The sequence below is a fragment of the Anomaloglossus baeobatrachus genome, chromosome 1, assembly GCF_048569485.1.
Source record: "Anomaloglossus baeobatrachus isolate aAnoBae1 chromosome 1, aAnoBae1.hap1, whole genome shotgun sequence".
Lineage (NCBI taxonomy): Eukaryota > Metazoa > Chordata > Amphibia > Anura > Aromobatidae > Anomaloglossus > Anomaloglossus baeobatrachus.
Genome location: NC_134353.1, coordinates 34,211,661 through 34,229,927, shown reverse-complemented (window position 1 = coordinate 34,229,927; position 18,267 = coordinate 34,211,661). Strand labels below are relative to the sequence as shown.

The 18,267-nt window shown below is 42.0% G+C and overlaps 1 protein-coding gene across 1 annotated transcript in view; it reads left to right on the top strand.

The window, feature by feature from the left end:
* Positions 1-17,271, top strand: part of LOC142248374 (vomeronasal type-2 receptor 26-like) — a 67,381-nt gene extending 50,110 nt beyond the window's left edge. The window contains exons 5-8 of the mRNA XM_075320167.1: positions 571-786; positions 7,692-7,871; positions 8,417-8,540; positions 16,373-17,271. Coding sequence (XP_075176282.1) covers positions 571-786; positions 7,692-7,871; positions 8,417-8,540; positions 16,373-17,271 — 1,419 coding nt within the window. The remainder of the gene's footprint in view (positions 1-570; positions 787-7,691; positions 7,872-8,416; positions 8,541-16,372) is intronic.
* Positions 17,272-18,267: the final 996 nt, after the last annotated feature.

Genomic DNA, 18,267 nt, shown 5'->3' with positions numbered 1-18,267 from the left:
AGGATTTCGGTTCTGCTTACACTAATCTGAGGATGTGATGAAGACCGGATGGGTTTTGGTGAGGAGAGGAAAGGTCAAGGAGGTGAGTATAAAGGTTTTGTTTTAACATTTTAAAGACCTGTTATGGGTCATAAAAAGCAGATTTTGGCAAATGAAGATTTTTGTAATATTCAAGTATAATTCAATTTCAATTAATTTAATCACTCATCTCCGTTCATAACAATAAGTGTTGCTTATAAGTTTTATTGTAGAGTTTATACTGTAGGGGATTTATATTATTGGGCTGGGGCTGAAATGCAAATTTAACCATGGCACGCTAAGCTCTACATAACATCAGATTTTTATGCTGATGCAATGCACTATGATATAAGCGAATGTGATGACATTACAACAGGAAGATTACGGAGACCATTACACAAATGGAAAATGTATCCGTACAAGTCTACTCTGTCATCACCAAAACGTTTCATCCTTTTCTGTCTCAAATCTCAAAAAATACCCACACAGTTTTTTTTTAATGCACCAAGTTTGCTTTCTCTATTCTTATTTTTACTGTTTCACTTATTTCAGTACTTTTTAAGAAAACTTAATTTCCAAAATCCAATGGGAAAAGAAGTCCACTTTAATGACAAAGGAGAAATGACGACTTACTACCACATTAATAATTTTAGAATTGCCTTTAAATCTTGGCAAATTTTAAAACATGTTGGAAGATTTAATCTATCGGTTCATGAAGAAGATCAGCTTTTTATAGATACTAGGAAAATTTCTTGGAAAAACGACAAGGTTAGTATACAGTATAGTCCATTTTCATGCATGGTTATTTTACTGTATTTGGCTGAATATTCAATATGTTATATATTATATAAATCCCTTTCTTTAATCCTTTTAACGTGTAATAAAATTCTGTACATAGCAACTTGAGAACGGCGGCAGCTATAGGCATAGAAGTGGTGTCTAGGTATAGTAAAGTAGCCATGCGCTACTCAATGAAACCACCTATAGCGCCACCTGGTGGAAAACAACAGAGTTAGCATTTTTATCTCAAAAACAGAACGAGATAGAGAAAAAAAGTGAATTAAAATTTTTTAGGGCATCATCAATTCAATACGAATCGACACCTTGCATACAGAAATGCTATGATATGAAACCCATGACCCCCCCAAAACATTGAATGCTGGTCCCGCATAAGGCGCTCATTTAACTTTGATGCTCAAGGTGGCCACCGTCAGCTGTAATGCACATCTGGGCTCTGCACAGCATACTGTATCTTGCTGCAAAATGTGCAATATAGTAGGTGACACGTTTGCACAAGCATCTGTGATACGTCGTCGTAGGTCCTGCAATGTTGGTGGAGGGGTCGCATACACCTGTTGTTTGATGTGACCTCACAGAAAGAAGTCCAATGGGGTCAGGTCAGGTGAGCGTGGAGGCCACTCCACCCAGCCACCATACCCAATGACTTGTAGGAAGGTCTCCATGAGGTATCACTTCACGTCCGCAGCCTTGTGAGTTTTACATGTTCTAATCATAGCATTTTGTGTATGCAAGGTGTCGATTCGTATTGAATTGATGATGCCCTACAACTGTGTATTTCACTTTTTTTCTCTATCTTATTCCATTTCGAGATAAAAATGCTAACTCCGTTGTTTTCCACCAGGTGGCGCTATATGTGGTTTCATTGCGTAGCGCATGGCTACTTTACTATACCTAGACACCACTTCTATGCCTATAGCTGCCGCCGTTCTCAAGTTAATGGCGGTAGACAGGATATGGGTGGACACACTGTAGAATCAGCTAGCAACTAGCAGGATTGGTAATGTGAAAAAGGAGACAGGAAGTAGTTGTGGAGGTCCAGGGAATGCTGGGAAAAAGGGAGTGGTCCATGAAACCAGGTGAAAAACGTCTGTGAGAGAGATTTTGAGGGAACAGACCAGTGGTTAGATCAGTGTTTTCCTTGAGAAATGGTCGATATAAATAAGGAGGCTCAAGACAGACAAGATTCTGTATTATCTGAAGATAGAGTAGAGGGACAGGACAAACTCTTTTCTTCCTACCACACCTCCATTGTATGAGACGAGTACAGACTGCACCGTTCTAGACACGCTTTGAAGAGGACTGATCTGTGAGGAGAAACGCTTTGTATAGAGTTGTTGAGAAGTTATCGTATGAAGAGAAGTAATTTCATGTATTGGAAAGAAGTTGAATAAAATCCCAATAATTAACTTCATTTTTGAATTGCGTTATAACTGTGCCTGAAGATCCGGCCCTCCCTTTACTGTGCAGAAGAATAATGGTCGCCCTGTGTAAGATTTCCCTGGGATTCTAGAAGAACTCACGTTAAGTATAAGCCTTCACATACTGAGGGTCGTACTTGCAATACAGAGACAAAAAAAATGCCAAATAATAGAGATTTTCAAAATAAATCACTAAGTCACTATTGTGCAAAGAATGGTATAAGATGGATCAATACAAATAATTTATTAGAATATATTAGGGCTAGTGCAACAAAGATTATATCTAATATATAAAGCTGAGAGTATGTATGAGTGTATGTATGTGTGTGTGTGTATGTGTTTGTCTGCAAAAGGAATCCGCACCGTCGCATTTACAATCACGAAATTTGCACAGACGCCTCATATGACTCAGGGAACGTCATAGACTATGATTTGATGGGGAAATTTAACCCCACGCTTTACAGTTACTCTCCAAAATACCTGCCTCTATTAAAGTCAAAGGAGCTGCAAGCTACAGGTCATTAATAGGAGCTGTAATTGGTTGCTATAGGAACAAAATACATTTTTAGTATAAGAAGCTTATGTGTGAGGTAATATAATATAGGTGGAGAGATGAATAAAGAGAGACAGAGACAGACAAGGAAGGAGACAGACAGGGAAAGAGTCAGACAAACAGGGAAAGAAACAGAGAGAGAAAGAGAGAGACAGTCAAAGGGACAGACAGGGAAAAAGACAGACAGACAAGGAAAGAGACAGACAGACAGGGAAAGAGACAGACAGACAGGGAAAAAGACAAGGAAAGAGATGGGGAAAGAGACAGAGACAGGCGGAAAAGAGACAGAGACAAGGAAAAAAACAGGGAAAGAGACAGATGGGGAAAGAGACAGACGGGGAAAGAGACAGGCACAGAGATAGAGAGACAGACAGACACAGAGATAGAGAGACAGACAGACACAGAGATAGAGACACAGACAGACAGACATGGATAGAGTCAGAGACACACATGGATAAAGACAGACAGACAGGGAAAGAGACAGATGGAGAGACAAACACACAGAGACAGACAGGGAAAGAGACAGACAGAGAGAGAGGCATAGAAAGACAGAGAGACAGAGAGACAGACAGAGACTGGGTGATTGACAGAGAGACAGTTAAGGCTGCTTTACACGGTACGACCGATTGTGCAATTTCACAATCGATCGTACCCGCCCCCGTCCTTTTTGCATCACGGGCAAATCGCTGCCCGTGTCGCACAAAGTCAGTAACCCCCATCACACATACTTACCTCTCGTGCGACCACGCTGTGGGCGGCGAACGTCCACTTCCTGGAGTGGGAGGGACGTTCGGCGTCACAGCGTCGTCACACGGCCGCCGGCCAATGGAAGTGGAGGGGCAGAGATGAGCGGGACGTAAACATCCAGCCCACCTTCTTCCTTCACATAGCCGGCGGCGGCTGCGTGACGCAGGTGAGCTGCTGTTCATCGTTCCCGGGGTGTCACACGGAGCGACGTGTGCTACCCCGGAAACAATGAACAACTAAATTAAACGATATTATGGAACCTAGCGAGCAGTACACGACTCACGATTTGTGAGCGATACTGCATCGCTAGGAGGTGTCACACAGGCCGGCATCGCCAGCGATGCCGGATGTGCGTCACAAAAACCGTGACCTTGACGATCTATCGCACGATAGATTGTCTGGTGTAAAGCAGCCTTTACTATCCCGTACTAAAGCTAGTACATATATGTAGAGTGCCTACAAGTAGTATTCAACCCCCTGCAGATTTAGCAGGTTTACACATTCGGAATTAACTTGGCATTGTGACATTTGGACTGTAGATCAGCCTGGAAGTGTGAAATGCACTGCAGCAAAAAAGAATGTTATTTCTTTTGTTTTTTTTTTTTTAAATTGTGAAAAGTTTATTCAGAGGGTCATTTATTATTCAACCCCTCAAACCACAAGAATTCTGTTTGGTTCCCCTAAAGTATTAAGAAGTATTTCAGGCACAAAGAACAATGAGCTTCACATGTTTGGATGAATTATCTCTTTTTCCAGCCTTTTCTGACTAATTAAGACCCTCCCCAAACTTGTGAACAGCACTCATACTTGGTCAACATGGGAAAGACAAAGGAGCATTCCAAGGCCATCAGAGACAAGATCGTGGAGGGTCACAATGCTGGCAAGGGGTACAAAACCCTTTCCAAGGAGTTGGGCCTACCTGTCTCCACTGTTGGGAGCATCATCCGGAAGTGGAAGGCTTATGGAACTACTGTTAGCCTTCCATGGCCTGGACAGCCTTTGAAAGTTTCCACCCGTGCCGAGGCCAGGCTTGTCCGAAGAGTCAAGGCTAACCCAAGGACAACAAGAAAGGAGCTCCAGGAAGATCTCATGGCAGTGGGGACATTGGTTTCAGTCAAAACCATAAGTAGCGTACTCCACCGCAATGGTCTCCGTTCCAGACGAGCCCGTAAGGTACCTTTACTTTCAAAGCGTCATGTCAAGGCTCGTCTACAGTTTGCTCATGATCACTTGGAGGACTCTGAGACAGACTGGTTCAAGGTTCTCTGGTCTGATGAGACCAAGATTGAGATCTTTGGTGCCAACCACACACGTGACGTTTGGAGACTGGATGGCACTGCATACGACCCCAAGAATACCATCCCTACAGTCAAGCATGGTGGTGGCAGCATCATGCTGTGGGGCTGTTTTCAGCCAAGGGGCCTGGCCATCTGGTCCGCATCCATGGGAAGATGGATAGCACGGCCTACCTTGAGATTTTGGCCAAGAACCTCCACTCCTCCATCAAGGATCTTTAGATGGGTCGTCATTTCATCTTCCAACAAGACAACGACCCAAAGCACACAGCCAAGAAAACCAAGGCCTGGTTCAAGAGGGAAAAAATCAAGGTGTTGCAGTGGCCTAGTCAGTCTCCTGACCTTAACCCAATTGAAAACTTGTGGAAGGAGCTCAAGATTAAAGTCCACATGAGACACCCAAAGAACCTAGATAACTTGGAGAAGATCTGCATGGAGGAGTGGGCCAAGATAACTCCAGAGACCTGTGCCGGCCTGATCAGGTCTTATAAAAGACGATTATTAGCTGTAATTGCAAACAAGGGTTATTCCACAAAATATTAAACCTAGGGGTTGAATAATAATTGACCCACACTTTTATGTTGAAAATTTATTAAAATTTAACTGAGTAACATAACCTGTTGGTTTGTAAGATTTATGCATCTGTTAATAAATCCTGCTCTTGTTTGAAGTTTGCAGGCTCTAACTTATTTGCATCTTATCAAACCTGCTAAATCTGCAGGGGGTTGAATACTACTTGTAGGCACTGTATGTATATATATATATATATATATATATATATATATATATATATATATAATTCATAACTATTCATCCAAGAAAATAGCAGATAGGTATATATATGTATATATATATATATATATATGTATATATATATATACATATATATATATATATATATAAAATAAATAAAAAAAAATCCTACATAAATACTTTTATTGCATAGCCCAGAAACTAGAAAAGCTGTCAGTTGTTGCACATACCCATAACATAGAGGCCAAGGTATTGGTTAGGCTTGGGAAACTAGCATTGCACAGGTCCCAAGTTGAAAAAAGGGGCCAAATAAGGATGACACTAAAAAATGAATATCGCACAGTCCTATGAATCGTGATTCAAAGGGATAGCCAGAAAAGGTCTGCTAATTATTGCATATGCCCGTAAATGAAATTTAAAGACGCTGTGTGCGGTTCTATATCGTATATTGCTTCTTTGTGAAGCCCCTTGGGAAACGCGCGTCAGGGTATCTGCTCCTCTGACCTAACGCTCCCTACATGGTATTATTCAACCTGACACTTTGGCTGTTCTGTGTACCTCAGAACATTCTATTGCTCTACTTACAATCATATGCTGCACTCCTGTGTATGTATAATACTTATACTTATTAGGTCTTTTTATTTTTTTTTACTCTTTTGGGTTTATGAAAAGTTTTCTTTAATTTTCTCTAATTACTTTCTTGGTCACCTTATATGACCTTTTCATTCACGGGCATGTGCAATAAAGAGAGAACCTTTTCTGGCTATCCCTTTGAATCACTATATATAGGACTGTGCAATATTGTAACCTCCAGCTGTGCCCGTAACTTACCTAAGTGACGTAACTGCTGATCGCTGTTGCTCAGTCTGCCTGAAGTCCACAGCAGGTGGTCATGTACCATGATCGTACGATGTACCTTTCGTAATGTAGCAGAGCTGGAATCCTCATGGGACCTCATGTGAATTACGTCGGACCTCGGAGTGTTTGGGGTTAATAAAGTATTGAAAGAGGGTGATTTTTGTCTTTTGTTCTTTCAAATAAAGGATTTTTTTGCTGATTGTGTTTATTTATTTTCACTTACAAATTAGTAATGGGGGAGTCTCATAGACACTTTCAATTGCTAATCTAGGGCTAAGCGGAAGATGTGATCTGTGATTAACCCCTTATTATCCCCATTGCCGCTGTACTAGTGCAATCGCAACAGCCGGGTAAAGTGCTGGGATTGTGACATCTAATGGATTCAGCAATCTTGGGCGGTTGCAGGCTGCTAATTTTAGGCTAGGGGCCCAATAATCATGGGTCATCCCAGCCTGAGAATACTAGCCACCAGCTGTCAGGGTTTATCATATCTGGATATCAAAATTGGTGGGCACCGAATGCCGATTTTTAAAATGATTTATTTAAATAATTATAAAAAAAGCCGCATGCAGTTCCTCTTGTTTTGATACACAGCCAAGATAAGCGCACAGCTGGGGGCTGTAGCATGTAGCCTTGTGCTTGATCTGTGCTGAGTATCATAATATGGGTGGACCCTATACCAATTTTTTTATTTGTTTTTTTTACTGCATGATATAGACACACAGCATCTGTGATTTGAAGCATCAGACACGCTGTCACTCTACGTGGGGGCGAGTCTGACTGCAACCATTTACAGATGCCGGTGGGTGGGGGAAGAAGTGCCTATGCAAGCAGTGAAGGTACTGAGCGGCTCCGGAAGTGAATGAGTGGCAGTGGGAGGGACTGAAGCTGCGCTGGAGACTCGGTAAGTACAACCCGCTTGCTTTATGATTTTTTCTTTATTTTTTCTTTATTTTTTTTATTACCCAAGTGCCAGATGCAGATCAATGCCCAGAATTCTCTGAAAATCCCGGGCACGGCCCACCACTCAGATACCTTTCAACTCACGTGGGTCTGTACTTTTATAATACGAGTCCACCCATCACTAATTGTCACTGCAACAGTGCTGATGTCTTTCATCTTGCTTCTGTTACCACCTTTGGATTCCATCTCCTTTCACAGTAAGAAGCTGTGGCCAGTGAAGTCAGACGCTCTCATGTCCCTTCTCAACCAGCTTCTATCAGCCCAATAAATTGAAAACATCTTCAGAGGGTGGAGATGAAAAAAGATGTGGTAAGTGACGAGAGAAGTACTCCTGTGCAGAAGCACGATGGTGGACACTGTATGGATGACGTAGAATGTGTCATCTACACAAAGCAGGACAGTTATCGCAAAAAGAGAGGAGGCGCCGGATCAAGTCCGGAGATCCTTATTGGATCAGATCGAGATGTAGGTAAGTATAGTAAAAAATATTTTTTATTTCTTTGCTGAGTGGATTGGTGACATAAATACACCATACTAGAATGCCGTAAAAGAGAGCTTAGTGGTCTTACATTTTATGGTTAAAACCGGGTGACAGGTTCCATTTAAGGACCACTATGTTTTTTTATTTCTCCTCATTGTATTCTCAGAGAAACAATTTTTTCTATTCCAACAGTAATACTAGCAATATATAAAAGTTTTTACAAAATGCTCACTTATCTGTAAAATTAGGGCATCAATATGAAATCAGCAGGGGTCCAACACCTGTTACCCCCACCGAACATCTCATACCTGCTCTCACAGCAACCAAAGATAGGCAATGAATCATAGAATTATAGAATGTCAGAGTTGGATGGGATCTCCAGGGTCATCGTGAAGCGGAATACATTTTTCTCACAGCAACAAGCATAAATAATGTTTCAGATATTTAATATTTTATTTTTTAAGCTTCAACATTATGACAAAACATATATTGTATACTGTATTAAAAAATATGATCACTTATGTTTTAGACTCCGGTCTCTAAGTGCACGGAGGACTGTCCACCAGGTTATCGAAGGATCCTAATGAACGGGAGACATAAGTGCTGCTTTGAATGTCTGCAGTGTCATTATGGGGAAATATCTAATGAGACAGGTATTAATTACTCTTTCATTCCACGTACATTTATTTGGCTTTTTGTGTGTATCTTATTGTATTACATGTCCCACGGCTTTCAGTATCATCTCTATGTTGATGACACACAGATCTACCTCTCTTGACCTGACATCACCTCTCTACTAACCAAAATTCCACAATGTCTCTCTGCTATTTCATCCTTCTTCTCTGTGCGATTCCTAAAGCTTAACATGGACAAAACAGAGTTCATTGTCTTTCCTCCTCCTCACTCAACACCTCCAACAAGCCTTTCCATCAAACTTGATGGTTGCTCATTCTCCCCAGTCTCACAAGCTCATTTCCTTGGATTAAACCTCAACTCTGCTCTATCCTTCAAGCCACACATCCAAGCCCTCTTCACCACATGCAGACTACAACTCAAAAATGTCTATTGCATCCAAGCTATCCTTAACCAAGAATCAGCAAAAACACTTGTGCATGCCCTCCTCATCTCCCGCCTTGACTACTGCAACCTCCTGCTCTGTGGCCTCCCTTCCAACACTCTTGCACCACCCCTCCAATCTATCCTAAACACTGTGGCCTGTTTAATCCACCTCTCACCTCGCTATTCCCCTGCCTCGCCACTCTGCCAATCCCTTCACTGACTTCCCATTGCCCAACGACTCCAGTTCAAAACATTACCCATGACATACAAAGCCATCCACAAGCTGTCTCCTCCTTACATCTGTAACCTAGTCTCCCAGTACCTACCTGCACGCAACCTCAGGTCCTCACAAGATCTCCTTCTCTACTCCTCTCTTATCTCCTCTTCCCACAATCGCGTACATGATTTCTCCCGTGCCTCCCCCATATTCTGGAAAGCTCTACCTCAGCATATAAGACTCTCCCCTACCATGGAAAGCTTCAAGAGGAACCTGAAGACCCATCTCTTCCAACAAGACTACAACCTACAATAACCCTCAGTCCAGTACACCACTGCACAACCGGCTCTGTCCTTACCTATTTTACCCTCACCCATTCCCTCTAGACTGTGAGCCCTCACTGGCAGGGTCCGCTCTCCTCCTCTGATTGTTGTATGTATACCCTCTTTCACTTGTAAAGCGCCATGTAATAAATGGCGCTATAATAATAAATAATAATAATAATTTCTGTTGTCGGCTGGGCAGAGGGGGGCTCTGATAGCTGCCAGAAGAGAATTGATAGGCAATGAGGTTATCAGGGGATAATGAGTGAGGTCGCAAAGAGTTTTGACCACAGCCGGTTCCAGAGACGAAGAGGGCCCACAGACACTAGAGGTGTTTTCATCTGATTGTACATCCAAGGATTCATATTCAATTGAAATTGATAACAGCACCAAAAGTAATTGGCTCCCTGCACCACAAAAACTATACAAGCCACCTACATTTCAGAACAGTCTCATATACTTCAACACTCAAAAAGGACAAAGTAAACTTGATTATTCTTGTGCAAAAAAATGTCTTTATTTATCATCAAGATTTTTCAGTTATCAAGAATTGACAGTTGTACAGACGTTTCGGCTATTACGTCATAAGCCTTTTTCATTAAACTGTCTGTTGGTAGGTTTCTTTGTAATGTGATGTGTCAATCAAGTAAATAAAAAAATGGGGTATATGGACTACTCATTGTATGACAACAATCACAGACTATAACGTCATGAAAAAATACTGGACACTGGACATAAGCTATTCCTACCAGACCACCAGGTTGCCTATGCCTGTATCTCATGCCCCGGAAAGATTCCTTGTTCCTAGCTTATAGATCACACTATTCGGTTTGGAACCCTCACAATGGATTAATACTTCAAAAACGCTCCCGGATTATACAGTACCCATTGGTATCTTGAGGCGACTCTGATGCAATTGTTTTCTTATGGGCTCTTCTCCACTTGCATTAAAAAAATCACTGCGATACTCGGCTACAAATGTGAGTTGAGTGTCCTGCGTATGGTCTGCGTACTTTTTTTATTTCTTCTCACATAGCATCCGTATGACATGCAAGCGTCATGCGAGTGCTATGTGAGTGTTTATGCAAGCAGCGTCAGACGGGCTACCGGAGGAATCTCCAGTAATACCAGGCCTGGCCGCAGTTACCTGCACTGAACTCCGGAGCTGTCACCTGAGCTCCAGAGTTCAGAACGGTCTGTTTGCAGCTGTCATGAACTGAACAGCAATCGCCGGGGAATCAATCACTCGGCGCTCGCTGTTCAGTCCAGGCTGCACTCCGGAGCTCAGGTGACAGCTACGGAGTTCAGTGCATGTAACCACGGCCAGGACTGGTGTTACTGGAGATTCCTCCGGTAGCCAGTCCGACGCGATATGCAAGTGTCAAGGATCCGTGTGACATGCGTATGCCATCTGTATGACATGCTGAGGTTTTTTCGCTCCTATAAGCTTGCATGGGGGTGCGAGAGCTGAGACTCTGTGCAAATCACAGCATGTTGCGATTTTGCCGAGAGCACAAGTCGTGCTGTTAAAAATTTAGCAAGAGGACATGGCTTCATAGCTTAACACTGGTGCGAGTGCGATCCGATTTTTTATGGGATCTCACTCACACATGGAAATCGCAAGTGGACAAGAGCCCTTTATATCATACAAGCAGAAAAAGAAATCTGAGCATAGTCAGGGCCAGAAATATTTGGACAGTGACACAAGTTTTGTTATTTTAGCTGTTTACAAAAACATGTTCAGAAATACAATTATATATATAATATGGGCTGAAAGTGCACACTCCCAGCTGCAATATGAGAGTTTTCACATCCAAATCGGAGAAAGGGTTTAGGAATCATAGCTCTGTAATGCATAGCCTCCTCTTTTTCAAGGGACCAAAAGTAATTGGACAAGGGACTCTAAGGGCTGCAATTAACTCTGAAGGCGTCTCGCTCATTAACCTGTAATCAATGAAGTAGTTAAAAGGTCTGGGGTTGATTACAGGTTTGTGGGTTTGCATTTGGAAGCTGTTGCTGTGACCAGACAACATGCGGTCTAAGGAACTCTCAATTGAGGTGAAGCAGAACATCCTGAGGCTGAAGAAAAAGAAAAAATCCATCAGAGAGATAGCAGACATGCTTGGAGTAGCAAAATCAACAGTCGGGTACATTCTGAGAAAAAAGGAATTGACTGGTGAGCTTGGGAACTCAAAACAGCCTGGGCGTCCACGGATGACAACAGTGGTGGATGATCGCCGCATACTTTCTTTGGTGAAGAAGAACCCGTTCACAACATCAACTGAAGTCCAGAACACTCTCAGTGAAGTAGGTGTATCTGTCTCTAAGTCAACAGTAAAGAGAAGACTCCATGAAAGTAAATACAAAGGGTTCACATCTAGATGCAAACCATTCATCAATTCCAAAAATAGACAGGCCAGAGTTAAATTTGCTGAAAAACACCTCATGAAGCCAGCTCAGTTCTGGAAAAGTATTCTATGGACAGATGAGACAAAGATCAACCTGTACCAGAATGATGGGAAGAAAAAAGTTTGGAGAAGAAAGGGAATGGCACATGATCCAAGGCACACCACATCCTCTGTAAAACATGGTGGAGGCAACGTGATGGCATGGGCATGCATGGCTTTCAATGGCACTTGGTCACTTGTGTTTATTGATGACATAACAGCAGACAAGAGTAGCCGGATGAATTCTGAAGTGTACCGGGATATACTTTCAGCCCAGATTCAGCCAAGTGCCGCAAAGTTGATCGGACGGCGCTTCATAGTACAGATGGACAATGACCCCAAGCATACAGCCAAAACTACCCTTGAGTTCATGAGTGCAAAAAAGTGGAACATTCTGCAATGGCCAAGTCAATCACCAGATCTTAATCCAATTGAGCATGCATTTCACTTGCTCAAATCCAGACTTAAGACGGAAAGACCCACAAACAAGCAAGACCTGAAGGCTGCGGCTGTAAAGGCCTGGCAAAGCATTAAGAAGGAGGAAACCCAGCGTTTGGTGATGTCCATGGGTTTCAGACTTAAGGCAGTGATTGCCTCTAAAGGATTCGCAACAAAATATTGAAAATAAAAATATTTTGTTTGGGTTTGGTTTATTTGTCCAATTACTTTTGACCTCCTAAAATGTGGAGTGTTTGTAAAGAAATGTGTACAATTCCTACAATTTCTATCAGATATTTTTGTTCAAACCTTCAAATTAAACGTTACAATCTGCACTTGAATTCTGTTGTAGAGGTTTCATTTCAAATCCAATGTGGTGGCATGCAGAGCCCAACTCGCCAAAATTGTGTCACTGTCCAAATATTTCTGGACCTAACTGTATATACATTCTCATTGATATTTAATAATATACCTATAAATTTTACAACGGGTAGTCCGTATCCCCCATTTTTTTATTTACTTGATTGACACATCACATTATAAAGAAACCTTCCAACAGACAGTTTAATGAAAAAGGCTTATGACATAATAGCCGAAACTTCTGTGCAACTGTCAATTCTTGATAACTGAAAAATCTTGATGATAAATAAAGAAAAAATGTTTGCAGAAGAATAATCACGTTTACGTAAGGGCACTTTATACGCTGCGATATCGCTATCGATATCGCTAGCGAGCGTACCCACCCCCGTTGGTTATGCGTCACGGGCAAATCGCTCCCCGTGGTGCACAACATCGCTTACACCCATCCCATGGACTTACCTTCCCTGCAACGTCACTTTGGCCGGCGAACCGCCTCCTTTCTAAGGAGGCGGTTTGTTTGGCGTCACAGCGACGTCACACGGCAGCCGTCCAATAGAAGTGGACGGGCGGAGATGAGCAGCCGTAACATCCCGCCCACCTCCTTCCTTCCTCATTGCCGGTGGACTCAGGTAGGGAGATGCTCGTCATTCCTGCGGTGTCACACATAGCGATGTCTGATGCCGCAGGAACGACGAACAACCAGCAGCATGCACCACCAACAATATTATGAAAAGGAGCGACGCATCAACGATCAACGATTTTTCACGTTTTTGTGATCATTGATCGTCGCTCCTCGCTGTCAAACGCTGTGATATCGCTAACGATGCCGGATGTGTGTCACAAACACCATGACCCCGACGATATATTGTTAGCGATGTCGCAGCGTGAAAAGCACCCTTTAGTCCTTTTTGAATGCCGAAGTATATGAGACTATTTTGAATTTACTTTAATTTTCTTCTGAGCACCAACTGACGGTTGAGCTAGGCCTTTTTTATCATTGGAACCAACATTTCTGAGGCCGGCAACTGATGTCGCTGTTCTAGTCAGGGGTGACGCACAATGTTACTGCAATGTGCTGAACGACTCCATTGCATTGGCTGTGGAGCCAGAAGATACTGCTCATGATGGGCTCAGGGAAAGGTAAGGTGAATAACATTTCTTTTTAAAGTGTTGGAGAAGAATCCTAAGAAGAGGGACATTATTAAAGAAAGGGGACAGAATAGAGAGCAATATTAAATATAGAAGCCCGGATGATGATATTGTTAAAGAAAGAGGCTATGACAGGAACATTATTAACACCTTCAACCAGGGCGATTTTTCATTTTTCATTTTTGTTTTTTCATTCCCTTCTTCCGAGAGCAATAACCTTTTTATTTTTCAGTCAATATTGCCATATGAGAGCTTATTTTTTGCAGGACAAGTTGTACTTTTGAATGAATCTATCAATATTACTATATAGTGTACAGGAAAATGGGAAAAAAATTCCAAATGTGGAGAAATATTGAGAAAAGTGAAATTTCACAATGGTATGTTTTTTTTATTCACCAAGTTCACTCTATGGTAAAATTGACATGTCAGTATGATGGCTTACATTGGTATTACTTCGGAGATACCAAACATGTATACTTTTACTTTTATCTAAAGGGGGGCTTTATACGTTGCGACATCGCTATCGATATATCATCGGGGTCACGTTGTTAGTGACGCACATCCGGCGCCGGTAGCGACATCGCAACGTGTAAATCCTAGGTGCGACGATGAACGAGCACAGAAGCGTACAATCTCGCTGATCTGTGTAGCATCGTTCATTTTCATAATGTCGGGTCGACCGCAGGTACGATGTTGTTTGTTGTTCCTGCAGCTCCACATATTGCTGTGTGTAAACCCGCAGGAGCGACAAACATCTCCTTACCTGCGTCCCGATGGCAATGCGGAAGGAAGGAGGTGGGCGGGATGTTATGCCCCGCTCAACTCCGCCCCTCCGCTTCTATAGGCCGGCCGGTTAGTGACGTCGCGGTGGCATCACTGTGATGCCGAACGCACCTTCCCCTTGAAAGAGGGATTTTTCGGCAGTCACAGCGATGTCGCCGACCAGGTATGTGCGTGTGATGCTGCCGTAGCGATAATGTTTGCTACGGCAGCAATCACCACATATCGCATGTGCGACGAGGGCGGGTGCTATCATGCTGGACATCGCTAGCAATTGCTAGCGATGTCGTAACGTGTAAAGCCCGCCTCAGTGATGAAAAAATTCGGATGTTTGTAAAAAAAAAAGAATAACGCTTTTGTCACCATTTTCTAAGACTTGTGACGTTCTTATATTTCAGGATCTGGGGCTCAGTGATGGCTTATTTTTTACACCTTGAACGTATGTTTTTAATTGTATCATTTTTGTGTAGATCGGCTGTTTTGATTGCCTCTTATTGCATTTTAAAGAAATGTTGCGGTGACCAAAAAATGTCATTTTTGTCTCTCCACGCTGTTTATCGATCAGATTAATTGATTTTAATTTTGCTAGATCGGGCATTTCTGAATGTGGCGATACCAATTATGTGTATTTTTTAAAATTTTCTATTATTGTCAATGGAGCAAAAGGGGGGTGATTTGAACTTTTAGGTTATTTTTTTTTAAACTTTTTTTATTTTTTTTTTGTTTATTTTATTAGTACGCTAGAGAACTTTATCACTGCACAGTCTGATCCTGTGCATTTCTGCTGATCAGAGCAACCATAAAGTATTGAATTCATTCTTCCCTCTACCATATAGTCATATGTTTGCATCAAGAATTTGTTCAGAGCTGGAGAGGAGACATGGGGGTTAATGCCGCTTTGTCACCAAGAAGAGGAAAAAAATTGTTGATTTGATAAAAATGTTTTATTCCATAAGTCAATGCGTTTCAGGACTCAAGACCCCTTCTTCAGGATCAAATAAGAAGAAAAATCAACAACATGTATTGTTGATTCTTCTTCTTTTTCCTTCTTCAGCTACAGGATGGACAGGGAGCAGCAAAGAAAGTACCATACACAGGAGCCCAAATGGCGGTGACAACCAATGACAAAGAAGTACCCCTACGCGCATTTTGCGTAATGCTTCTTCCAGGTGGTCAAACACAAAGGATCTCTAGTAGAGTTGAGCAAACCTGAAAAGTAAAGTTCAGTGTTCATATTAAACACAAACCAAAAAAACAGTGTTCAAGTTTGGAGTTCAGGTGCTCTACGTATGCTGACCTCTCACTCAAGCATCGCTGTGGTCGGGTCCACCGGGTGCCCAGTCCAGTCCGAGTCACTTGCAGTATTTGAATGGCTCGCACTGAGGGTAACTACAGCATTATCTGATGTAGTGTGCACTCCACAAAAAAACGGAAAACCCTTCCCCAAGAAGTGATCTGTTTATGGCTGGCTGTATATGGGCAGAGAGGCAAATTACCCAATTAGTGAATTCATTTGGGGTTCCGGCCAAGTCTGAGTACCAAACCAAACTTTATCCAAAGTCCAGCTGAACCTGTTGAACCCAGACTTCTACAAGTCCACTAATCCTTAATATCTTGTTGTATTCAAAGTTTCAAAACTTCAATATTTAAAAAAAAAAAATATTATAAACTGTATATTTACAGCTTATTTTTCTTTTATATTCTTCTTTTAGACAAGGGATCATGCATCAAGTGTCCAAGAGACCAGTGGCCAAATGACAGCAATCAATGTGCCCCAAAGGAGACTGAATATTTATCATATACCAACGACTCAGTAACTCTCGGAATATCTATCATTGTTGTTTTTCTTTTTCTCAAGACTTCTGTCATCTTGGGAATCTTCACTTTATTTAGAGATACACCAATTGTAAGAGCAACTAACCAAAGCTTAAGCTTCTTCTTGCTTGTCTCCATGATGTTAAGCTTTCTCTGTATATTTTTGTTCCTGGGTCGCCCTACACATGTCACCTGTATGCTTCGTCAGACTTTATTCGGGATCATCTTCTCAGTAGCCATCTCTTCTATTCTGGCTAAAACCATCATGGTCTACATGGCCTTCAAAGCCACCAAGCCCGGAAGCAAATGTAGAAAATTTATTGGAGTGAAGATCACCAACTGTTTAGTGTTTGTTTGCTCATTTACACAAACTATACTTTGCATTTTCTGGTTATCTACTGCACCGCCATTCCCAGAAAAGAACTATGACTTGTACATGGATAAAATCATTCTCCAGTGTAATGAAGGGTCACTAGTAGCATTTTCCATTATCCTTGGTTACATAGGCTTTCTTGCAGCCATTAGTTTCTTGGTGGCTTTTCTGGCAAGGAATTTGCCAGATAGTTTCAATGAAGCTAAAAACATCACGTTCAGCATGCTGGTGGTCTGCAGCGTCTGGGTGGCTTTTATTCCAGCCTATTTAAGTGTAACTGGAATAAGAACAGTTCTAGTAGAGATATTTGCAATATTGTCTTCAAATGTTGGCATTTTAGTTTGTATATTTTATCCTAAATGTTTTATTATTATTTTGAGACCAGACTTAAATTCAAAGGGCAATTTGTTAAAAAAAACATAAATATGGTATAGAAAATAAAACCACATAAATATTTAGTAATTTAATGTATTCAGATGTTTTCAATGTGTAGTTTCTTTACTGTAATAGTGACCAATTATTCAATTTACATTTTAGACCATTGCTAAAATTTAAAAATGCACGAGCATTATAATGCTCGGGTGCTCATTACTCCAGTTGAGCAGGTCAGACACTCCGAAATGACTCAACTTGATGTCATGCTGGTGTGACGGGATTGGGAGGGTGAGTGGAAGGGGGGCCCCTGCCGTTAACCCTCAAGTTAGAAAGGTACCCTGCACTGACCCTCAACCTAGAATTACGCATGAACAGAGCAATATCTGAGCCTCCAGCCTCTCCCTATCTCCTGTCCTGGCCCTGATGGTAATGTCCCCACCTCACCCACCACCCACGGGAACAGACGAGGCTGGAGAACCCTAAAAAAGCCCACCTATACGATCAACAGAAAGGGGGGTAATAACAACTCACACACCACAGGAAAACACATGGGGACCGGATAGGGAAAAGGGAAAATGCCAACACCAGAGTAACACTTCAACACAACAAAGCATAGACCACAGTAGCAGCAAAAAAAAATGTCCATCCACCTCCGAGGTCATCTCCAGAATGATTCTGAATAACCAGCACCCCTGGCTGGAAGCAGGGGTTTTTAATCCTGGATGAAAGTGGACATCAGCAAGAACAGCCGAGCTACCTAGCAGAGTCTGCTGCTGCAACAAAACTGAAAGTAACTTTTGTGTGCCAAAAAAAACAAAACCCGTTTAAAGTGTGTGGCCTGACCCTGTCAAAAACTCTCAGGCAGAGAAGACCATGACTGTACATCTATCTGAAAGAGAAGCCTCTGGACTCTCAAGGCCATACACCAATGACAACCACAAAAAACTCCACAAACGCTGAGCCAACGACCAAAAATGTGAACTGGTCCAGTCACCAAAATTAGATATGTACAGATACTCATGAGAAAACACACTTCTTGAGCCC